This window comes from Drosophila serrata, unplaced genomic scaffold (genome assembly GCF_035046125.1).
Source record: "Drosophila serrata isolate PLE 108 unplaced genomic scaffold, ASM3504612v1 contig_190, whole genome shotgun sequence".
NCBI lineage: Eukaryota > Metazoa > Arthropoda > Insecta > Diptera > Drosophilidae > Drosophila > Drosophila serrata.
The window spans coordinates 557,479-583,023 of NW_028257088.1; the positions used below are offsets into that span (position 1 = coordinate 557,479).

Below are 25,545 nucleotides of genomic sequence, written 5' to 3' on the forward strand. Positions count from 1 at the left end.
TAAGGAAAAACTGGGGAAAAAAATAAGCTGGCCAAAAGGATATGGGGGGAGGTTGACCCACCCAAAAAACCCCCAATCCAATCGAAGCGGATGGAAATCGAAAGTCGGCTACGAAACGAAATCTGGACGGGATTGGAACTGGGAACAGGGAAATGGGAAATGGGAAATGGGAACTGAAAACTGACCAAGTGGGAATGCGGTGGGAGTCATAGTCACTGCCCCCGGCGGTGTAGAGGGTCAGAGGTCAGTTCTCAGTGGGCCGTTGACTGAACGTAAAGTTAATAAAGAGCCCCGAAGGGCGATAAACAATTTGCACTGGCATCGGTGGAGATATATCCTATCCTCCATATATACATACATGTCCATATATATGTATATATATCTTTTTCGAGAGGGGGGGAAACAGGAGCAGAGCGCTTAAGGCGGACCAACGGACTGCGAACTTGAAATTCTAATTGGCATTTTATGCCGGACGAGGAGGATGAGCAGGATGAGGCTCTGATTGGGGTCCATGGGCTCCATGGGTCCCGTGGACCAGGTCTCTCTACTCTGCCCGTCGAACAGGTGTGAAATCGTTGACGAATTCTCACGAATACGTTTAATCCGCTTTCGGATTTTTGCAGTTGGCCACTGACGTTGGCTATGTTGATGTGCCAAGGATTCGGGTGGCCAGGATACAGTCAAGATTGGTTACCAAGATTTTTGTTGTTTAACTTATATTAAATATGTATATAGGAAAAGTATAAAAAAATACAAAATAGTTCAATTAAATATAATATAATATATATCAATTAAATATATATAATTTATTTATATTTATGTGATATATTTATTTAAATTTAATTGATATATTTTGTATGTTTATATAAATATAAATATATATAATTTATTTACTTATTTTACATATATATAATTTATTTATATTTTTTTAACATATTGATTTATATATATTTGATATATTTATTTATTTTTCATCGATTTATTTTGTATATATATATATATATATCATTTTCCTGCATTTAAATTTAAAAACTATTGATATATAATTGATATATTTTGTTATTTATATATTATATATATATTATATATATTAATAGGTTTATAGATTAGAATTCAAATGATTTTTGTATAAATTATATTTATGTGATATATTTGCTTGATAAATTTATTTATATTTAATTGATAAATTTATTTATATTTACTTGATATATTTATTTATATTTATGTATTTCTTATTTTTGTATCTTTTTCCTGGCTTAAGTAAGCATTTAAATCTTAAATAACCATAAATAGGTTTATAAATTAGAATTTTTATTTATTATTTTATTATTATCAAATGATTTTTGTATAAATTATATTTATGTAATATATTTATTATATTTATTTGTTATATTTATTTATATTTATTTAATATATTTTGTATTTTTATATCTTTTTGCCTGGCGTAAGTAAGCCTTTAAGTATTTAAAAATCATAAATAGGTTTAATAAATTAGAGTTGCTTTTATTAATTTATATTTATTATTTACTTTGCATTATTTGCTGAAAGCTTAATTTTAATTAATAGAATTTTAGTGGCAACATACAAATATATATCATTTAAAGGAAAAATCTTAAAGAATCTGTTTTACATTTTTCCCAAGTTAAGTAATTTAAATCTTGAACTATATTATTATAGAACTATTTTTTCTTAAGACTTTAAGGCAGAAAAATAAGTTTTTGTATTGACTTTAAAGCTCTTTAAATATTAAACAGGTTTAAATTTAATTTTAAATTAACGAGACTTCACTTAAATCATATTCTAAATTAACAAATATTTTTTGTTTGGCTTTTCTGGCTAGCCTTTTCTGAGCTAGAACCTAAACTTTAATTACAAAACTCAAATATATATTTGGAAATATTTTCTGAGAAATGTAAGTTATTATTTTCAAGTTCCCACTGTACAGTGAGCCACCTCGGCCGCTTTGCATTTTGTGGGCGATATCATGTTGGATTAAAAAGACGGCGATGCTGCTGCCTGCCTGGCCATCGTATCCTTCACGTCCTTCATCCGGCTGCCCTGGAAATTAATTTCGTGCACATGTCCTGCAGCCTTTTTGTGGCAAACTTTGTTTGGCGCTCTCACACAGATACAGAGTGATATTGGTCCTGGTCCTGGTCCTGGTCCTGGTCCTGGTCCTGGGCCACTTGACCAAATCGCCACAGCCTCTCACGTGTTGACCGCAAATGTTAAAGCGGCGTGACTTTATTCGATTATATGGCGTGGGAAGGGGGGGTTGGTTACGTAAAAACATTAGATCCGGATACGGATCCGTTTTAGCATAACACCATTGTTGCCACGAAATGAAATTAAAACCAGCTCCAGGATAATGCACTTAGCGAAAGCTTAGGTGAGCTTGGAAAATTGTTTAATAAATTAGAATAAAATAGGAGAAGAAAGTGTAAGGGATTAGGGTGTTAATTAAAGTTAATTTGATTTAATAAATATCCCAAAATCAATCTAGTTTTATATATATCTAATTAGTTAAGTTTACTTACCTTTAGTTACCCATTTTTCTTCTTTAGAAATCATGTATTTTTTTGCAGTGAATAGGAAATGAAAGTCTTAGGGATTAGGATGTTAATTAAAGTTAATTTGATTTAATAAATATCCCAAAATCAGTCTACTTTTATATATATCTAATTAGTTAACTTTATTTTCCTTCAATTTTCCATTTTTCTTTTTTAGAAATCATTTATTTTTTTGCAGTGAATAGGTTATAATTTTCCTTCTTTAGAAATCATTTATTTTTTTGCAGTGCCTGAAACTCTCCTCTCGCTGACAGATATCGAGTTGACGAACAAGTTTCGGGACAAGTCCTGGAGATTAATTTGCTCCTTGAGGTCCTTGGGGATGGGGACTCAAGCCAAAAACACCCCTCGGCTGTTGTTTGACAACTCGTTCGTCATCATGCGAGAGCGCGGCATAATCGTTAAAAGAGTCTGCAAAAATGTCCATAAATGCCGATTAAATCTTTATTTTCCGCCTTGACGCACGCAGCTCGCGAATAACTTGAAATCCCTGATGAGGGTTGTCCTTTTCGGTTTGCTCGGTTATTTGGTTATTTCGGTATATAGGAATATAGGGATATATATATATTTGGTTTTTGAAAAAAACCCCGTTTGTTTGACTGTTGACAGACGTGTGACAGCGGCGTGAGGCGCGCGATCGTGCAACCTGATGATTTAATAACTCGCCCAGGATTCAGGATTAGGAATGCGACCCCCTCCCTCCATCCCTTTCATTTTTCTCGCAGGACAATGACCGAAAGGATAACGATGGCAAGGGGTGCTGCTAATGGCCAGGCAGACAGTGTTGTAAGAAAGTTTTTGCCTGGGTACAGAAATCAGGATTAGGTACAAAAAGAAGGATTTAATACTACAAATAATAAGGAAGGTATACATTAAAAATATTTACTAAAATAAATATATATAAAAATTAAATAAAATAAATATAAATCAGTTCTTAATGTATATTTTAAACACTTGTTTTAGGTAAATCTAAAAGAAAACCTTTTTATAGGACCTCTTAAAATAAGAACAGCAGTTGTAACAAATTATATAAAAGATTAATTTGATATATTATATTTTAAGAATTTATTTGGTTAAGTTAACTTTAAACTCAGTTTAGTTTAATATTAACCCATAAAAGGAGGCTTATTAAAATACAATTTCCTTTAAAAAAAAGGAACAAAAGGATAACTAAAAGTAAATATACACTTGTTTTAGGTAAATCTAAAAGAAAAATCATTTATAGGACCTTTCAAAATAAGAACATCAGTAGTACAAAATTCTTTAAAAGATATATTAGATATATTAAATTTTAAGAACTTATTTAGTAAAGTTAACTTTCAGATCATTTTAATTAAATATAAACTTATAAAAAAGCTTATTAAAATACAATTTCCTTAAAAAAAGGATCAAAAGGATAACAAACTAGTATATATACAGTTTTATGCCTTTAAAAGTACTCTTTTGACTTGCATAAATATTTAACAAAATGCTACCCACTACAAAGGGAACTTGGTACAAAAGTTGTACCCACAGGATAACCAGGATAATTCACATCCCTGTTGAGGCTTGATGGGTGACAAGGGGTGACAGAGTGGTGGAGGAGGGTGGCAAAAATTTGCCTCAAAAACTAACCACCCAAAATAACGGTGAGACATCATCACGGCGTTTTCTCTTCACTTTCAGTTGTTGCTTTTGTTGTCATTGTTATTGCTATTGTTGTTGTTGTAGTTGTTGTTGTTGGTATTGTTGTTGTAGTTGTTGTTGGTGTTGTTGTTGGTGTCACCGCAGCGTATCCTGTCCCGCGCGTGTGTGTGTGTGCAGCGTGTGTGTGATTGATGACAACTCGAATAAGCGATGATTGATGCTTATTTTACACTTTTCGCAACAACACACGGCGACACATGTTTATTTGGCTGTCAGTATGGGTGTCCTTATGCGTGTGACTGTGTGTGTGTGAGTGTGCGAGAGATCCTGGGTGATATATATTTTTTTTGCTTTATTTTTTTTTTGCAAACTGCAGCGGCGGGCGGCGACTGTAACAGCAGGGGTCAAGTAAATAGTAGTAAAGAATCTCTATAAATTAATATAAGTTAAAAGTATTTAACAAATATTTTCTCATTGATGAAAACATTTTTAAAAATTCAGAACAATATTTTTATACCCTTGCAGGGTATTATAATTTCAGTCAGAACTTTGGAACGCAGTGAAGGAGGCACCTCCGACCATATAAAGTATATATATTCTTGATCAGAATCAACAGCAGAGTCAATCTAGCCATGTCCGTCTGTCCGTCTGTCCGTTTCTACGCAAACTAGTCTCTCAGTTTTAATACAATAAAAAATTATAACTTTTTCAGTTTTCAGAAGATTTTAATCAAATTTGAGGTATAGCCATTTTATATTAGTCTTAAATTTTGTGTAAAATTTTATGAAAATCGGACGACTATATCATATAGGTGCCATACAAACGATCGTTTGATGTAGAGGAAAAATGCAAATCTGTGAATATAAAACTGCAAAATAATATTTATAGGTGAATGAAATGAAAGCAGGTATTACTTTATTGTTTTTTAACACAAATATATATAATTTATATTGTTTGGATTCCTAGTCATAGAAGTTCTATCTGCAAGGGTCAATAAATTTGGGCGTGGCGAAGTTAGCTGCCTTTCTTGTTTTTAATGAAATCTTTTAAAAAATATGTAATAGGTAACATTAAAATTAGATATGTGAAAACAGCTTGCAAAAATATCGCAACGATGAAATATCGCTTCACAAATTTTTCAAATAATAATCTATTGTTTAAAACTATCGATATATTACCCAACTTCTCACATATCTAATTAACTTGTCAAACAAAAATTATTGAACATTTTCATTACATTTTCGTGCGGGGACTGAACAAGTTGTACGTTTCTAATTTCTACATAATTTCCAAAAATAAGTCAGTTTCTTAATAAACGAGGTAAGAGGAGATTAATAAACATATTTCCAATAGGAATTCCCCATCTATATGTATTATTTTTCGATTACAATATGCTATAGAATAGAAAAGAGATATTACTCCCTGGCCATGTTTCCCAACAACCCAAGTCCACCCCTGTTCTCGCCCGAGGGTCGCCTCTATGAGGTGGAGCATGCCATGGAGGAGGTGGCCAAGGCAGCTCCTAGCGTTGCCATTCTGGCCGAAGATGGCATCGCGGTGGCCGCCATCCAGGAGGACTTGTTTCCCCTTATGGCCAAGCAGAGTGCATTGGGCCATATCTTTCGTGTGGACCATGACAATGCCTGTGCCGTGACCGGAATAATGACGGATGGTTTCAAGCTCGTGTCGGTGATGTCCACATACTCGCAGCGCCATCGCCGTGCCTACGGGGAACTGATGCCCACGGAGCGTCTGGTGGAGAATATTTGCCGCAAGAAGCAAAGCTACACCATGTACACCGGGAAGCGTCCCTTTGGCATTGCGGTGATCTACATGGGCTGGGATTCGGAGCGTGGCTGGCAGATCTATCATTCCGATCCCAGTGGCAACTACGGTCGCTGGAAGAGTTCCTGCATCGGACGACATGCACATCGGGCCCAGGAGTATCTCGATCAGATGCTTGTGGGAAAACCATTGCCATCCCTTAGTTTGGCCAATGAATTGGCCATTAAAGCCATCAAGGTGGCCATGGAGGGTATCCAACTAACCGGTTCCGCTATCCAGATGGCCACCATGCAGCGCAATCGCACGGTGACCAAGTTTCACACTGTGGCGGATAGCGTTGTTCAAGATCTCTACAATCTCCATTGCGCCGGTCCTTAAGCTGCTCGGGACTCTTCATAGTGCTAATGTTTAATATGTATCATTCAATAAATGCTATTGATATGAACGTGGCTGTTCGTCGGGGGATTATAATGGGCACACGTTCCGGCGTCTCCAGACGCCGACGAGCCGCAATCATCAATGTCACCATCTCGCACATTTTCTACCCTACCCAGGATACCCTCCCAGGATCTCCCAGTGATTTGGGTGGGAATCGATGTCAGTGTATTAGTAATTGTTTGATTTCAACCGCCTCGTGGAATATCTATCGGTGTGCTTGTGGCACAGCTCTCTCTCTCCTTGTGGTTTTGCTTATTGGTGTTCGGCAATACATCATCGAGTGGCTGACATTCGACTCACCCAGCACCCAGCATCCAGGACCTCCTGCTCCTTTTCGTCCTGCTCATCCTCAGGCATGTCCCATCAGGCTGTCTGGCCAGAATCTGGACGAAAACGATGGCTTTTGCATGCAGACTTACAAGCGAACAACTGCGGTCTCTCTTATAGTTCTAATAATTCCAAAGAATATTCTGATTCTTTCTAAATAATGGGAAAGTAGTAATACCACATGAATCCCTATTGCTCTCTCTAAAATATTAATACTTTTAGACAAATATCTTTTCTATCTCTAAAAATAATAAGATTTTCAAAGTAATAATACAAAAATATTATGATAATTATACAGGAACCTGTATTTTAGGTATATTAAACTGATATTTTTTACAAGTTAATATTTTGATCAAATCAAACAATTTGTAAATCCCATAACTAAGCCAAAAATGCATTAATTTCTATTCGGAAAACTGTTTTGAGCTAGTTTTTACAAGGTTAACAAATCTGCATACTGGGTTTTATGATTTAATAAAATTCAATTTTTGTCAAATTTTGCAACTTTACAATATGAAATTTAGTCATAAAATTAAAAAAAAAAAAATTCAAAAAATTTGTTTTTTCCCAAACGTGGCTAGATCGATTCGGATTTTTATGCTGATCAAAAATATATATGATTTATAGGGTCGGAAATGGCTCTTTCAAGCGTTACAAGCTTTTAACTAAAATTATTATGCCTTTTTTTGAGCTGATATTTATCTATATTTTTATATGACTATTTAAAAAATTTAACTACTTAAAAAATGCATAACTAAGCCAAAAATGATTCAATTTTAATTCGGAAAGCTGTTCTGTGCTAGTTTTTATAGGTTTTACAAATCTGCATACTTAGTATTCAAATTAAAAGTATTTCAAAATTTTTCAAATTTTGCAACTCTAACAATATAAAATTTTTTGATAAATTTTTGAAAAAAAAAATTGAAATATTTAATTTTCTTCCAAACATAGCTAGATCGATTTGGTTTTTTATGCTGATCAAGAATATATATAATTTATAGGGTCGGAAATAATTCCTTCACTGAATTTTAAGCTTCTGACTGAAATTATAATACCATTCTTTTAGCCGATATTTATTGATATTTTTATATGACAATTTTTATGATAAATCAAAGTTTAAAAAATCCATTACTAAGCCAAAAATGCACTAATTTCTATTTGGAAAACTGTTTTGAGTTAGTTTTTACAAGGTTAACAAATCTGCATACCAAGTTATATGATTTAATAAAATTAAATTTTTGTCAACTTTTGCAACTCTGTCAATATAAATTTTAGTCATAAAATTTCGAAAAAAAAATCGAAAAAATATTTCTCACCAAACATGTCTAGATCGATTCGGACTTTTATGCTGATCAAGAATATATATGATTTATAGGGTCGGAAATGGCTCCTTCACTCCTGAAACTTCACTAAAAGGGTTTAAAAAACGAACAATTAAATAATTTAAAACAAATTAACCCAAATAAAACCCTGACTGAAAACAAAATCTCTAGTCATTTCCAATTAAATTTTTAAATCCAAAATATTGTTTGGTGCTATTATTTTGACACTGACTGTGGTGTCTAGTGTGGATGCCTTTAAGAAATGTAATTTAAAACGCCACACAATGTCAGCCGTACACATATGGACATACATTTAATCCTGGCCACTTGGGCCAACTTGTAATTGTTAATTAGAGCTGACAACGGGTACAGAACCGAGAGGGTCGAGGGTCGGGATTCGAGGGACCTGTCATAAATTGTGCGAAATGCATAATTCTCTGCTTACCAGGCCAATTGATTAACTTTTGTTCAATGCGAATTGACAGGAATGCAAACATGCAGAAATATATACACAATTACCAAGAGCAACTACCATTATTTTGTATTATTTAATAAATGTACAATTAAAATTTTGTGAAAATTCATAATTTAAAAACTATACCTGACCGTGACAGGTTTTATATTCCCATAAAATGTACAAAACTTAATAAGGTACTATATTTATTCCTTGAAACAACCATTGAAAACACCAATTTAAAAAAGTAATCCATACAAAAAAGTATTTGTAATATAATTGGGAATTAACTTGATTAGTTCTTTAAATTCTAAAAAATTGCTAAAGTAGCCTCCGATAAAAGCAATTATTATTTTGGCACTTTAAATGCGCACTTCCTGGATCACGTTTTTCATTAATTATCCTTGGGATTTTCCACCTGGGGGGATCGCACAAAGAAAATCGTTGGCGGTGCTGTGTTTGGACGAGCTGTCGTTTCACCGAATCCCTGGACTGCAGGCCAAAGCTAAGGGATTTTACTTAAATTATTAATTTGTTAAATATATTTATTTATTTATGTAAACTTTACCTTTCTGTGCTGCCTCCGAAATCGCTGTCGATGCACTTGAGCTAATTTTCCATTCGAAAGTAACGATCGTTTACGGCGCTGCCAAACCTGTTGAAAAAATGGCCATTAAAATCAAGGGAAATTAACCTTACGAAAATATAAATAGATGCTATTTGTATGTGTATTTTATGGTATTTTGTTAAAGTACCTTTTTTACATTTACTAATTTAGGCTGTTTTATTTTGTTTTGTTTTATGCTCTGTCGAAATACTAAAGAGTCTTCTCTCGCGCCGTCTGGCAGCGCCGTTTTGGTATTTTAATCGCTCACGTTTCCGTACTTCACTTACGAAATGCCGTAATTAACTGTTTGCTTCTCGCTCGCTCTCACTATTTTACAGCGACCGCCGTAGTGATGTGACCAGACATCGATAGTCGGCGTAGAATACCGATGTTTCGAACTATTGGTGTTTCCCCACCTCTAGTGAAAATTTCGCGATCGTCGCCATTTTGATTTTGTGTGAAAAATTTTCTTATTGTGTCTTTTTACCTGCATATTGATATCGTAGCGAATTTTGCGCTCCAACTGCGTCTTCTTGGCCACCAATTGGCGACACAGCCACCGGATGCCGCGCTGCAGATCCGCCGCATCGTCCATGTGGCAGAGGATCAGCGGACAATTGCAGGAGCTCGCGAGGTGCTCCAACCCGAATGCGTACTCCACGTCGTACAGTTGCACACCGTCGCGGTGTCGCGATGCCGCAAGGAGCACCGGCTTCCCAGCTAGCTGTGTGCCTTCGAGACTTGCTGCCAGCAGATTGAAGGTGTCCTGCAGCTTCTCCGGATCCGTCGACAGATCGAAGCAGTAGATGAGGGCGTGTGAGGAGGCGTAATAGTGACGCCAGAGCCGCTGCATGTCTGGACTGCCACCGACTTCGGTAAGCTGCAGCTCAATAGCTGGACAATCCTCTGAAGTAATATTAGCGGTGTAGCAACGCACGCCATTCGTGGCCTCATGGTCGTCTTCCAGGCGCTGCAATCCACCAAGGTGATGGCCCAGTTCCGTCTTGCCACTGGCCGTCGGTCCCAGGATCAGCACCTGGAACTCCTCCGCCTCGGGCGGCGCCTGCGAGGAAATGCAAGGGAAACAGGAGGAGCAGCAGCAGCAGCAGTGGCGCAACGTGGCGCACAGCAAACCCATCTAGGCCGCCATCTCGAGCCAGCTTTTCGTACGGTTAATTTTCACACTTCTTCCGGCCGTTTTGGATGCGAATATCGAAATGGCTTGTTTATTTACCTGCCGCCGGTGGTGGACACACACCAGCTGACGGCGATACAGGTGCGTTGTCATGGCAATTCTGGTGTTTTGGCCGGAAGGATGCCATGGCAACTGGCGGCCCGACGAGGGATGGTTAAGCAGCGCCGAGGGATTTAACCACGTAAGTGGTTCCAAATTATACCTTTTTTTAACGAGAACGTGATTCATTTTTGCTTATATATTTGTTTTGCCTGAAATATTTCGCTGAGAAATTAATCATTATGAATTTTTCAAGGAATATTTCATTTTTATGACTTCTAAGAATATTTTCTGCAGAAATAGGACTCAAGGAAAAGCCCTTCATGGATATTCGGTATAGAAATTCATTTCGGGGTTCGAAAATGATAGATTTCTGACTGACCAAGGATATTTCTACAGCAATTGATATGGTTTTGTATTTTCTAAGATATTTTCTCAGTACAATAATTAATTTTCAACTCTTTTTAGGATCATTTATTGCGGAAAATATTCATTAATGATTTTCTGATAAAAATATTAGTTTTGGAACATTTTAAGAGTTTAGTTGTGGTTTTTTAAGGAAGAAACCACTTAGGAAAAGCTACCAAAGCCAGGGAATATTTTGTGTACGCATATATTTTACAAGAAACTTAGTTACAAAACATATTTCAAGATCTAGGTGAACTCTAAGTAAGATTTGTAAGGTTTAGCTTGTTCGATTCGGACATTTATTTGTATAGTTTAATTTTAAAACTTAAATGCAAATGTTGAGCTCGTCCTGAATAAGCTTTAATGCAAGTTCCTGTTTTGGAATGTTCGAAAAAGTTTAAGCGAAGAGCTTTTCCTTCTGTTGTTCAACTTTTCCGATAGATGTTTGTCCCAAAGAGTGTTAACATGGGGAAATTCGTTTCACACAGACATTCTATGCTTAGGGACTTTTGTATATCCCTGTTTCCCTGTTCGAGATTTCCCAATCTCAGGTTTTCCCTGCCTTTTCTTTACCTTCCAAGTTGAAAGGCAGTTCAAGTGGGACTCGCAATTGTTTTGTTTATTCAATCCCAGACTTGGCACTTATTGATTCGGTTTCATTTCCTGATTGCTTGCTGGCTGGCCTCAGCTCCCTCTGTTTTATGTTTTCTGTTTGTGAATTTATGCACACACTGGCACACACCCACACACCCACACACCCACACACCACACAGGCACACACACATAATGTATCTTTGATGAAGCTGCGGTGGCCGTGGCTTTTGTGGCTTCCACACGGCGTCGAAAAGGACCAGGAGCTGGAAAGGAGCCTGGGTGGATACAGTCGCGCTAATCGCTACCCATGTGGCCATGTTTGCTCCGCGCCTAAGCCCTGAATGGTGGCTCCTTTGTGTTATTCCATTGCATTATGTGATGTTGTGCCCCGAAACCGTTAAGCACATCTGCTAAGAATCCCCACTTTGCCCCCTCTTCTCGCCGGCAAATTGAAAAGTAAGCAAAAGCTAAACGTTCGCCGAACTTTGCGGGGGTTACAAAATAGAAGAAAAGTCGTCTGTAGCCTTGAGGCAGTCGCCAGCAATCCTTTTGTGCAGCTCCTGCTACTGTGTCCATACCCAAAAAAAAAAGAAAGAGGAAAGAGTTTTCTGCACAGAGGCAAAATATGTACTTGGCTACCTGTATATTTTCTTATATTTATAAAGAAATTATAGGCAGAACAAAGTTAAATGACTTAATTTATATTGTGTAATGAAATCTGTAATTTTTAGGCATGATTTCCATTTAAATAACATTCAGTTTGTACAGATTTATAAAGTAAAAAATATCTAAATAGCTTAATTTGTTGCAAAATAGCAGATACTTGTAAAATCCTTAATATTTCTTACTCTTTTAATTGCAAATTAAAAGTTTTATACATACAAAATGTATTAAATAGTAGAATAATATTTTCTAAACAAGATAAGATTATTATTTGCTTAAGGAAGCCAACAAAAACCTAGGAAAGTTAGTGTTTTCTTAGGACTACCTTAATTTTTTATTAGTTTCCTTTATTGGAATTGCACTTTGTTATATTTTCCTGCATTTTCCAAGCTTGTACGTTGTCCTTCATAATTATTTTTTCTCGTGTGCACCCTCTGCCTCATATGAATATCAAGTTTCTGGGCAACGACTGACATTAGTTTTTGCATGCCTTCGCCTTCGCATTCGCGTCCATTTTAATATGCGCATTAATGCGGCACAAAGCGGTGCGAAAAGTGACAACACGGTAGCAAAGTCCTGCGTCCTGCAGCCGGCCAGGTGAGGATATGCAAATACGCGGCTGCTGGAGCGGCAGTTGATTGCTGCTGGTTGCATGGAACTGCACACGCCCCCAGTCCATCAGTCATTCGAGTGGTGAGATCCAAGAGAAGCTCAATATATCACCTAAAGATTTAAGAATAGATTTGAGAAAGATTTGGGAAATTCTAATTCTGTGTAGGTTGGTCCTTGCAAAAGGTACTTGTAATTTTCTAGACCTCTAAAGATTATACAACTAACAAATGAAGCTGCCCTCGCATGTCCCTCTCTGTATGCATGTATTTAGCCAAGCTTAAGTCAAATATTTGCAGGTGGCTGACGCCCCAGGACATGCTTTTGCTGCTGCTGCTGCTACTGCTGCTGCTCAGAGTCTGAAAGTCAGCTTCAGTTCCTGACCCTATCCGTTCAACATGCAACCTATGGCTAAATGAAGCGGCCCACCAGCGTAATCGCTCCTCGACTCACAGCTGCCTTTGGCCCCTTGGTCCTTCATTCGATTATTTCTGCGAGGACGCATCATTCCATTCACTTTCCGGTTTGAGCCTTCAGCCTGTGTGTTTGCGCCTTCATACCTTATCCTCTTTGACTATTCCACAGAACCACATGGCGACGTCGTATTTCCTTCTACTTACTTGGCAGGCAAGCGTTTGGGTTTTTTCGCTGGCAGCATCGCTGATTTTCCACCGATTTTGCCCAGCATTTCGCGGCTTCTGCCACTTGTCGAGTCGTTCACCGTGGCTGGCAAAAAGTTTTAGCCACACCGGAGGAAGAGGAGTCGGCGGCGTCAGCTTGCCTCGGATTTCATTTCCGGCATGTTGCGGTTACGTTAAGTAACGGAGATTGCATCGCTAATGATGCAATTGTGTTTGGCGGAAATGAAAGCGGTTTCGTGTGACGACTTTGCTTAGCCAGCTCGAGCGCACACCTCTCGCATTCTATCTCCAGTGTACGACACTGTCCTGTCCCGTCGTGTCCCGTCCTCAATATTCAGTCAGAGGCCAATGAAGCCGAAGGAGAATGAAAAACTATGCCCGCTAATTGCATCTGCTTTGGTTTCGTTTCCGCAAAGAAAAAGGGAAGTGGATAAAGCGGAAGCGGCGCTCTCGGCGCTTCTCAAACAACCTGCCTTAATGAGCTCTCCATAATTGTTTAATTGGATAAGAAATAGAGTCACGGGATGCTTGACACACTTTACCTCCGCAGTCTGCTCTGCTTTTTTGAAAGAAACGAAAAAAGAAGTATAAGCAGGAAGCAAACCAATTGGAAATGGAAATAAAAATGAAAATCGAGGTAGCCATGACATCGAAATCGGAACATTCATCGACTATGTAGCCTAAATATTTTAGTTTACTTTTCTACTTCTACTAGGCCTAACCGTTCAGACCTTTCTACAAAATTTTTAATTTTCCCAAATTTTCCATTCCAGGCTGAAAAGATGAACCAGTTGAAAAATTCGAGAAGGAGGAAGAGGTGAGTTAATAGGGTCAATAGGGTTATGACTTCAAGGCACTCATCAATATCTTCTGCTAGTGCCGGCAATGGTAACCAGCCCTGTCCCAGTGACTGCTCGGATCGTCTGAACAGGTATTTATGTACTTTGTTTATTCATTCATTAAGTAATTAACATTAAGATTAAGCAAGGGAGTTTTGGCAATGTCAGCTGGAGCCTTCAGCTCTTCTTTTACAATTCATTTGTTAAGCTTATCTAAGCTATATATATATATATATGGAGGTATAGATTCGTGATTTTAGGGAATCGTTTCCTGCTGTTAAAATCTGTCCGCAATTCAAAAGAAGATTGAATCTAGGTTGCGGTCATTCGAGGTGTAGTGTTCGTTATTCTTCTATAGCTTTTTATGCAACTTATGCAAATTTCTTAAGCGTCTAGCATAGCTTTATATAGAAGCTATGCTCTCAAGGCTAAGGAGTTATTAGGAAGAACGTTTAGTATTTATTTTCAATGATCCAATTTGAAATTAATATCCTTTCTCGATTTAAATCGCTTTTATAAGAACCCCCAGAAATGCCCCAAATACGCCCGATGATCTGACACGAACTCCGGAACATTTACGACCGGGATTTCGTGGTCAGGTCCCGCAATACAATCCCCAAGATTTCGGTTTAACGGGCAACGAGCAGTGGCAACATCCACGTATGTTCCGTGACATGACTTGTAAGTGGAAACCAAATCGTTATATTCTAATATTACCAATTATTAATCATATTTATTTCAATATCAAGATGAAACGGATGCCGCGGCCATGGAAACCTTTCGGCAGGTTCATCCACAGCGCCATCGGCCGTGTCCGGCGGAATTAAATATCAGCGATCTGCCTGAGGAGTGTTTGGCGGATATGTCGTCGCCAGGCTTTGATCTCAGCATGCCATCGCAGATGTCCGGTGCCGGTACGGAGCAAGAATGCCTTGCGGATGTGTCTCCTCCGTGTATGAATCAGGATGATTCCGCGGATAGGTCCGAGAAGGATACACTTAATTACATGGACTGTGTGTATAATGAGATCTCGGGTCGCTTTAAGCAACTAAGGAACCATATATGGTGCAGCCCAGCTCAGGCCCAACAAGAAGAGGAGATGGAAGAAAAAGATGAGGCTGAGAATACACCCTGTGACCAACAGGTAAGTCCTGAATTATATTCATTTTAAAACAATTATTGGATATGGGATCATTTACAAAATTATATACTATATTTGGTGATTTAATTCAAGGGACAAATGTTTTAGGAATTTCGAACAGTTTCATTATTATGACCATTCTTCTACACTTTTAAATTTCCAAGCTGAAAGTTAGGTGAGGTCGTTTGTTGTTTAGTTTTTTCCATTTTAACCATGCATATTTGCACATCAAATTATAATATTGTGTCAAAAACCTTAGAATGATATGACGAATCCTATTTCCGACGACATGGCGGACCAATGCGAGAACCTGGAGGATCAGTCAATGCCCTCCTTTCAGCAGTCTCGCCTGGAAGACGAGTCGATGCCAAAATCATGTGGCAATGTATCATGGAGTCCCAATGAAGTTGTTAAAGTTGATTACCAGAAGTCTATTGAAGCCAATAGATTGATTATGCAGCAGCAGAAGCAGCAGCAAAAGCAACAGAAAATGCAGCAAAACCTATGGGATGTATCGGCGCCCTCAATGGCCAACTCCACCAGACAGGAATGCTTGGAGGATATATCGATGCCCTCATTTGACGGAACAACTCCCAAGGGAAGGCAGAGGTCAAAATCAACTAGCAGGTGTCCCAGCGATAGATATACTTCAAGCTTCGCCCATTCAAGATGCATTCCAAAGACCAGTGAATCCTTGGGAGATTTCACCGTGCCGTCACCGAACAGAAGTCTCCGACAGGGAAGACGACCTATGACCAATGAATGTTTGGATGATGTGACCATGCCATCATGCGGCGGTTCGAGATCTGCCAGGCAGCGATCGGTTCGAAGGCAGCTATTCCCAATGACGAACGAGTGTCTGGAAGATATAACAATGCCCTCGTTCGAAGGACTTTCCGATTCAACAAGGAGAAATTGTCCTGGTCGACAAAATAGATCAATGACGAATGAATGTCTGCAAGATATAACAATGCCCTCGTATGAAGAGCATTCTGAAGCCTCTAGGGACTTTAGTCTTAGCCGTCAGCAGAGAAGTCTGATCAACGAATGTCTTGATGATCTAACTATGCCTTCATTTACTGAAGTTTCCGCAGAGTGTGATGACGGGAGTCTAAGCCGAGAACAAAGAACGTTAATCAACGAGTGTCTAGACGATATAACTATGCCCTCATTTGAAAATATCTCGGGAACTTCAGGGGCCAAGTGTCCTGATCAGCAGCAAAGATCCATGACTAACGAATGTCTAGATAATATGACGATGCCATCTTTTGGAGAAGCATCAACAGCCAAGAGTCCTTGTAGACAACCTAGATCTATGACCAATGAATGTCTGGAGGATATGTCCATGCCCTCGTTTGAAGAGGTTTCTGGATCATCAAGAGCTACATGTCCCGATCGGAAGATGAGATCCATGACTAACGAATGTCTAGATAACATGACGATGCCATCTTTTGGAGAAGCATCAACAGGCAAGAGTCCATGTAGCCAACCTAGATCCATGACCAACGAGTGTCTGGAAGACATGACAATGCCATCGTTCGGGGAAGTTTCAGGATCATCAAGAGCTAAATGTCCAGACCAAAAGACCAACAAGAGTAGAGTTGCTCGACCATTAAAAGCTAAGAGTTGTCTAAAGCCGAGATCAATTCAAAACGAATGTCTGGAAGATATGACGATGCCTTCCTATTGCGAACCATCTACTGGCAGGGGTACTTCAAGACAAAGATCCATGGCTAATGAATGTCTGGAAGACATAACTATGCCCTCTTTCGGTGAAGTTTCTAGGCGCAAAACTCCAGGTCCAATGCATAGATCCATGATCAACGAATGTCTAGATGACATGACCATGCCATCGTTCGGGGAAGTTTCTGGATCATCAAGAGCCAAGTGTCCTGATCAAAGGCAGAGATGCGTGACCAATAAAAGTAGAAGCGCTCGAGTTTCAAAAGGAAAAAGTCGTAGTATAAGACACAGATCAAATCAAAACGAATGTCTCGAAGATATGACGATGCCTTCCTATTGCGAACCATCTACAGCAAAAAGTCCATGCAGGCAACCAAGATCCATGACCAACGAATGTCTGGATGACATGACCATGCCATCGTTCGGGGAAGTCTCTGGATCATTAAGAGCCAAGTGTCTTGATCAAAGGCAGAGATGCGTGACCAATAAAAGTAGAAGCGCTCGAGTTTCAAAAGGAAAAAGTCGTAGTATAAGACACAGATCAAATCAAAACGAATGTCTTGAAGATATGACCATGCCTTCCTATGGCGAAGCATCTACAGTAAAAAGTCCATGCAGGCAACAAAGATCCACGGCCAACGAATGTCTGGAAGATATAACTATGCCCTCCTTTGGAGGAGTTTCTGTAGCTTCTCGGGGCAAAAGTCCAGGTCGAAGGCATAGATCGATGCCCAGCGAATGTTTAGATGACATGACCATGCCATCGTTTGAAAGAGATTCCCTTGCATCCAAAGACAGGACACTTAGTCGACTCCAAAGATCCATGATTAATGAGTGTCTAGATGACATAACTATGCCCTCGTTTAGGGAAGTTTCCAAGGAGTGTAAAGACACTAGTCTTAGCCAAAAGCAGAGATGTATGATAGACGAACTTTTAGACGATATGACAATACCTTCGTTCGAAGATGTAACCGGATCATCAATGGCCAAGTGTCGTGAGCGAAAGCAGATATCTATGACCAACGAATGTCTAGATGACATGACTATGCCTTCCTTTGGCGGAGTTTCGCGAGCATCGAGATGCAATAGTCCTTGCCGTAAGCAGAAATCCATGACCAACGAATGTCTGGAAGATATGACGATGCCGTCTTATGGAAATGCTTCAGGAGTTTCTAGGGGCAAAAGTCCACGTTGTATGCAGAGATCGATGCCCAGTGAATGTCTAGAAGATATGAGCATGCCCTCTTTCGGAAGAGCTTCCCTTGCATCCAAAGACAGGACTCTTAGTCGACTTCAGAGATCTATGATCAACGAATGTTTAGATGACATAACTATGCCCTCTTTTAGAGAAGTTTCCAAGGAGTGTAAAGACACTAGTCTTAGCCTAAAGCAGAGATGTATGATTGACGAACTTTTAGACGATATGACAATACCTTCGTTCGAAGATGTAACCGGATCATCAATGGCCAAGTGCCCGGAGCAAAAGCAGATATCCATGACCAACGAATGTCTAGATGACATGACTATGCCTTCCTTTGGCGGAGTTTCGCGAGCATCTAGATGCAATAGTCCTTGCCGTAAGCTGAAATCCATGACCAACGAATGTCTGGAAGATATGACTATGCCATCGTTCAGGGAAGTTTCTGAATCATCAAGGGCCAAGTGTCCTGATCAAAAGCAAAGATCCATGACTAATAAGAGTAGAGGGGCTCGAACAACTAGGGGCAAGAGTCCTGGTCATAGATCTATGACCAATGAATGTCTGGAAGATATGACAATGCCGTCATATTGCGAAGAATCTAGAGCAATGACTCCTTGTAGGCAACAAAGATCGATAGCCAACGAATGTCTAGACGATGTGACCATGCCATCGTTCGGGGAAGTTTCTGGATCGTCACGAGCTAAGAGTCCTGATAAAAAATCGAGATCAATGGCCAACAAAAGTAGAGTTGCTCGAGCATCTAAGGGTAAGAGTCCTGGTTTAAGGGAAAGATCCTTGACAAACGAATGTCTGGAGGATATGACCATGCCTTCCTATTGCGAAGAACCCAGAGCCAGGAGTCCTTGCAAACAACAAAGATCGATGCCCAATGAATGCCTGGAAGATATTTCAATGCCCTCTTTCGGTGATGATTCTACTCAGTCGAGAGCCAAGGGTCCTGGTCGAATGCAGAGATCGATGAGCAACAAGAGCAGAGGTGCTGGAGCATCTAGAGGCAAGAGTCCTGGTCATAGATCTATGACCAACGAATGTCTGGAAGATATGTCGATGCCCTCCTATTGCGAAGAATCTAGAGCCAAGAGTCCTTGCAGACAACAAAGATCGATGCCCAATGAATGTCTGGAAGATATCACAATGCCCTCTTTCGGTAATAATTCTACTCAGTCGAGGGGCAAAAGTCCAGGTCGAATGCAGAGATCGATGCCCAGCGAATGTCTAGAGGATGTGACCATGCCCTCGTTCCGAAGTGCTTCCGTTGCATCTACAGGCAGAGCTCTTAGTCGATTGCAGAGATCAGTGATCAACGAACTTCTTGATGAAATTACCATGCCCTCCTGCGGAGATGTCACCGGATCATCAAGAGGAGCCAAGTGTCCTGAGCGAGCGCAGACATCCATGGCCAACGAATGTCTAGATGACATGACTATGCCTTCCTTCGGAGGAGTTTCTCGAGCCTCTAGATGCAATAGTCCTTGTCGTAGGCAGATGACCATGACCAATGAATGTCTGGAAGACATGACAATGCCATCGTTCGGAGGAGTCTCCAGATCAGCAAGGAGCAAGAGTTCTAGTCGTCAACAAAGATCGATGACCAAAGAGTATCTGGAGGATATTTCAATGCCGTCCTATAATGAAGTATCCAGAGGCAAGAGTCCTGGCCGAATGCAAAGATCTATGGCCAGCGAACGCCAACAGAATGCATCAATGCCACCTGCGATTGCTGGGATATTGAAGAAGCCAAAGGTGCAGCAAAATATCTGTGACATTTCAGCACCATCTTTTGCTAGTTCAGGTCGTGGGGCAACAATCGCCAGCGATGAGTGTCTGGAGGATGAAAGCATGCCATCTTTTGGCAGTTCAGGGCGCTATGATTCTGTTCAGGCAACCAAGGAATGCTTGGAGAATATGTCCATGCCGTCGTATGCTGAATTCTCTGGGTCGATGCCATCGCGGGGACGTAGCTGCCGGCAACAGCAAATGTCGATGACGAATGAATGCCTGGAGGACATGACAATGCCTTCGTTTGGCGGATACCTTGGGTCATCGGGACGAGGCGTTAGCTGCGAGGAGGAAATGGGCATGCATTCGAGCCTCCGGCAGCGGCGACCCTATTCCAATCCATCGTCCATGGTATGTGTGGCAGATAGAGAAGAGGGAGCACGACTTCGGCCCCGTTTATCGGCACCTGCTGTGAACAATAGATATTGCCACCAGGAGGCGACATCGCGACGTGGCCCCGGGATGACGGCCGAGTGCCTGGAGGATGTGTCCATGCCGCAGGACTTCCTGAAGTCCTTCAACGTATCCAAATCGGTAGCGCGACGTGGGCCAGACATTTCCTATCCCACAGAGTATTTGGGTGACGAGAGTGCTCCTTTCTCGTTTCGCAACCGAACTGGTTGCAGCAAAGTCTCCAAGTGCCCTGGACTGGATGGCAGCGGTGGGCGCTTAGAGGATGTGACCATGCCCTCTCTCCACGACGACTCATGCTATAATCCCTGTCTGATGTCGGTACCCACTGAGAGGCTGGAGGACATAACTGATCCTTGCCGCGCCCATATCCTTGATGATAGTGATTCGGATGAATTTTTCGAAACCATGGCGGCGCCGCCTTTGAGCTCAACTAGATGCGAGACACCCAAGGCGAAGACTCGCAAGGCGGAAAAATCAGGAACGAAATCGAAAGGTTGCTCCAAGAAGGTAACAACCTCCGAAAGACGGAACAAGAACACTTGTTCACCGATAATATCGGACAGTTCCAGTGATTCATCGCCCAAAATGACGCAGGTCACGATCAAGTCCACCTCGTCGGTGACCAGAACTTATCAAAATCCCTGCAATAACTACGAACAAACCATGATCGATGACATGACAATGCCCAGTTTTAATCCCTCCTTCAATTCAACGCAACAAACTGAAACGATCGATCCATCCTGTCACGGTTTTAGCTCCATGGATAATTATGCTCCCTTCGATGAACTCATCCGTTCGCGGGACGAGAGTTCGATATGCAATGAAAGCCAATCCCCATGCCCCGAAAGGGTCAAGGGAGCAAAGCAAAAGGATCGCAGCAATCGGAGCAATCGTGGCAAGGATGGTTGCTCTGGAAGATCGCAAAGCAGCAAACGAAAGCGCTGCTAATTGAGTTTGGGGGTTCCCCTCTTCAGCCTGGAGGAATTTTGTAAATTTTTTTTTACCATTTTTACAGTGGGGAAATTACCAACGGCAGCATTATTATTTTTCAACTTCGAATAAATTCACAAGTAGGAGTAAAAGTAACTCAGAACGTATATATTTAATTATAGCATTTTGGTAACAAACAAGTATATGTAGCTCTCTCAGCGGAAACTCGCGTTCATTGCTGGCTTTTGTCAGCCCTTTGGCCTCCTCTGTTGTTTTCCCCCGGCTCATTTCCTTTGTTGTCTCGATAAAATGTGGGTGGGCGTAAATAAGGGATATCGGAATCAGAATCGGTATCGGTGTCTGCAGCAGACACAGACACCCGACGAGCAGCAGCGTGTCGAGCGATGCGAGCTATTTAAAAACAATTTATTTTTAGCAAGTGAAGCGCCACAAGCGAAACAACCTGTCGACCCACTGCAAAACCCACCCATCAGCCATCAAAGTCAGACACTGACACAAAAAAATACATACCTCTTGCCTGCACCCTTAAATATATTTCAATTGTTAAAGGGTTTGCTTTTCACCTTTGCCTTGCAGTACATTTAAAGACGACATTTAAAAGGTATATTTAAATAATATCTTTTCTAGACTTTGCTTTGTTTATTTGTTATTTTAACTGTACAATGTCTTTATTTTATTCCTACAGGAACTATTTTTGGTTATTTGCTTTTTTATTCCCGTGCATTCCTTACTTTAAAAATGTTTTAAATGTTCTTTATAGATTTTTGTAGAAGGGTTTGTTTTCATCTTTGCATCGCAGTACATTGACCAACACTAAACAGTTTGAGGCATACATTTAAAATGTGTTTTTGTAATAATATTTTTTATCGATTGGCTTTGTTTATTATCTAATTTCTAAATCGTATTTCTACTAGAATAGTTTTCGTTTATTTGCTTATTTATTCCCCTTGCAGTGCTTACTTTAAAAATATTGAAATTTTTGCTTAGCAATATTTTTAAAGAGGTTTGTTTTTTTCTTTGCCTTGCAGTACATACATATACTGTACAGTTTAAAGAAGATATTTAAAAGGTTTATTTTAAATAATATCTTGCCTAGAGTTGCTTTATTTGATTAAATTGTATTTCTACTAGAATTACTTCCAGTTATTTGCTTACTTTAAAAATATTGCAATTTTTCTTTATCGATTTTCTTAAAAGGGTTTGTTTTTATCTTTGCTTCACATTACATTGACCAACACTGGATAGTTTAAAGAATACATTTAAAAAGTGTATTTAAAATAATATCTTCTCTTGCTTTGTTTATGATTATGTTAACCAAGCTATTTCTAAAATTGTATTTCTATAGGTATTATTTTCGTTTGTTTCCTTTTTTATTCTCCGTGCACATTTGCATCCTTCTCCAGGCTTAACCCGCCCCTGCTCCATTCCGCTCCTGTGACTGCGACTGCGACGTTGATTTCGGTTTGAAAAATCGAGCTAACGTGTATGTGTGTGGGTCTCTGTGTGTGTGTTTGTGTGTGAGGGAGGGAGGTAGGTAGGGAGGCGTGAGGTGGTTAGGAAGGTGCCAGAGGTATGCAAAACAAGAACTGCAGATGCTTCAGATTGGTTTTCCAATTACTCAACATTTCAATGCAAATAACACGGGCGGGGGGTTCCCAGGAAGAAAGATGGCGACGTAACGGTTAACGCCGAAGTGGGTAACCCGTTGAAGAATTGAATTGGCAACACACACACGCACACACACTCTGGTCTGTCCGCATTTGTGTGTGGCTGCTGCTGAGATTTGCGGCCAAGGGGCGGTGACCCGGGTGACCCGGCTCTCACAGCTGCGGCTGCTAAATATATCTTTCGATTTCTTGTCAGAGATAAAATTTCAATCACGTTTACTTCACTTTCACTTGGCCCTTTCTCGCCCACTGACCCACTCAATCAGGCTCGCTTCACTGTGTTGGCCAACAACACTGCAAATTCGTTATTACGACAGGTGCGAGTTCGTGTTGTGTTTTTTTGGGGGTTTTTCTCTGAGAAATTGCAGGTCAGGTTCAGGTATATTCAAGCACTAGGATTTTATTTGTAATTTATAAATAACATTGATTTTCAAGTATATTTCAACAATACTGGAACTGTTTTGGGAATATATATTGGGTCTAATTGTTTGCTTGCTTTTTGTTTTAAATATTTACATTGTTACTTATTCATATACGATTGAGTATTTAAGTGTGAGGTTTTGCCTGTCTAAAAATGTTTTCCAATACTTTAATTTGTAAAACTTTTGAAAAGCATTTTTCTTTTATTACTAAACTTTGTCACATTTAAACAATTTGTTATATTTCTATATCTCTTAGGATACATTTGTTGGTAGAAAGCTTATAGATCTTGCTTAATTATTATTTAATACCCTTTTTTAAAAAGAATAATCGTGGTTTTGTAACCATTCCGTGATGATTTCACCGTTCAAACACTGCCAAACCATTTGTCAACACTGAAGTGAGCGTGAAAAATGGCGGCAACGCTATTTCCATCTTGATTTTCATTTTCATTTTCCCCATTCTGCCATCAGCTGTGTGTTAGAGAGAGGGAGAGGAGGCTTAGAGCGAGAGCCAAAGCCTCACACGTAGCAGCCACTTAAAAGTTGAAAATTACAATTTACAGTTTTAGCCCCCGAAGACTTGTGCACATGATGCATATAGTTTATTTTTTATTTTTTTGAGAGTGTGTTTTTTTTTTTAGTTACCATTCAAGTGGCAGTTAAAATGGCTTCAGCCTCAATTGCTGGCATCCTGGTGGCAGTTTTTGTAGCCACGATTCCGCGGCAGCCAGCAGCTAGTAGCCAGGAGGAGCCAGCAGCCAGGAGCCAGGAGCCAGGAGCCAGCATCCAACATGGCCAACATTCTACTACATCCTCCATATAACATTCAACATTCAAACATTCAAACATTCAGCGAACGGCTCGCAGCGACCCGCTGCATTAGGAAAGTTGACGCTGTTGATGCTGTGAGCGATTTATTGTTTTTGTGTAGAAAGCGTAAAATGGAACAAATTTCCCCATTTCCATTTCACTCTCCATCCAACCCCTACCCCCCTATACACATTCACATTCGTCAGTGATGCCAGGGCGACCCATTTCAAAGAAAAAAAGAGGAAAATATCGAACTGTAGGGACAACAAAGGGTTTACTCAGTTTTACCGAAAATTTAATTAATTCATATCTTGATCAAGGTGAAAATTAAATGAACTAACTTTGGTTTATTGTAATTAAATGGGGAAAAGTGTGAGAATATATTAAAGTTTAATTAGCTTCGATTTTTCACTTACTTTTTCCGAGAAAATATAACTTTCTGCATTAAAATGTCAGAGAAACAGAAAAAATTCTCAACTGTAAGTTAAATTTTTTAAATAAATCAATCTAGGCTAAAGAAAAGTTTAAAAGTATAATAAAATATATATATTAAACTCCATAAAACAGTTATCCTGCATAAGCCACTTCAGACGAAGCAATCTAGATCGCTGTTAACTATTTTTCTTTGCTTTTTGCGAGCTTTATCTACGAAAGTTAAGCTGAATTTTGTACTGTTTCATTTTTATTGTTTCCTTTTAAATAATAATTATTATTTAAATTAAAATAAATGATATATTTTAAACTTTATGAAGCAGAAATCGTTTATAAGCAACATCAGACGAAGCAATCTAGATCGCTGTTAACTATTTTTCTTTGCTTTTTGCGAGCTTTATCTACCAAAGTTAAGCTGCATTCTCTACTCTTTTATTTTTATTGTTCTCTTTTAAAGATTAATTATTATTTAAATTAAAATATATGATATATTTTAAACTTTATAAATCCCTCTTTAGAAATCATTCTTAAGCCACATAAGACGAAGCAATGTAGCCCCTATAACTCTTTTTCTTTGCCTTTTTCAAGCTTGATCTAGAAAAAATTTATCTGTATTCTCTACTCTTTTATTTTTATTGTTTCTTTTTAATAATTATTATTATTTTAAACAATAAAAATATATGTTTATATAACCAACTAGGACATCTCTGCCTTCGCCCCAACAGAGAGTGTTTGCCTGCGAATGTGGTTGCATACTTTTAGGCTGCAACTGCAACGGCTGCTCCTGGTTTTTCGTCCTGCACCGCCTCCCCCGCTGTTACCCCTGTTACCCCCTCATTGCCCATTGGAGGCTAGGCAGTTAATTGTAATTCTGCAAAAATGCTGTCAAAGTTATGCGAGTGCGAAA

The 25,545-nt window shown here is 39.3% G+C and overlaps 2 protein-coding genes and 1 pseudogene across 3 annotated transcripts; 2 read left to right on the forward strand and 1 right to left on the reverse strand.

Annotated features, from left to right (window-relative positions):
- The first annotated feature begins 5,417 nt into the window (after positions 1-5,417).
- Positions 5,418-6,426, forward strand: LOC110179687 (proteasome subunit alpha type-4 pseudogene; annotated as a pseudogene). Its single transcript, XR_015270836.1, has 2 exons — positions 5,418-5,516; positions 5,597-6,426. The product of XR_015270836.1 is annotated as a proteasome subunit alpha type-4 pseudogene (transcript).
- A 2,353-nt stretch (positions 6,427-8,779) lies between these two features.
- Positions 8,780-10,267, reverse strand: LOC110179671 (ADP-ribosylation factor-like protein 3). The gene is made up of 3 exons (XM_020947282.2): positions 9,617-10,267; positions 9,091-9,177; positions 8,780-9,027 (listed from the first exon to the last, which is right to left on the reverse strand). The coding sequence occupies exons 1-3, from the start codon at positions 10,265-10,267 to the stop codon at positions 8,917-8,919; spliced, it is 849 nt and encodes a 282-aa protein (XP_020802941.2). The 3' UTR covers positions 8,780-8,916.
- On the forward strand, positions 9,575-21,442 carry LOC110179692 (uncharacterized). The gene is made up of 7 exons (XM_086829325.1): positions 9,575-10,004; positions 10,097-10,505; positions 14,052-14,095; positions 14,156-14,209; positions 14,638-14,798; positions 14,867-15,261; positions 15,518-21,442. The coding sequence occupies exons 2-7, from the start codon at positions 10,416-10,418 to the stop codon at positions 21,302-21,304; spliced, it is 6,531 nt and encodes a 2,176-aa protein (XP_086685451.1). The 5' UTR covers positions 9,575-10,004; positions 10,097-10,415; the 3' UTR covers positions 21,305-21,442.
- Positions 21,443-25,545: the final 4,103 nt, after the last annotated feature.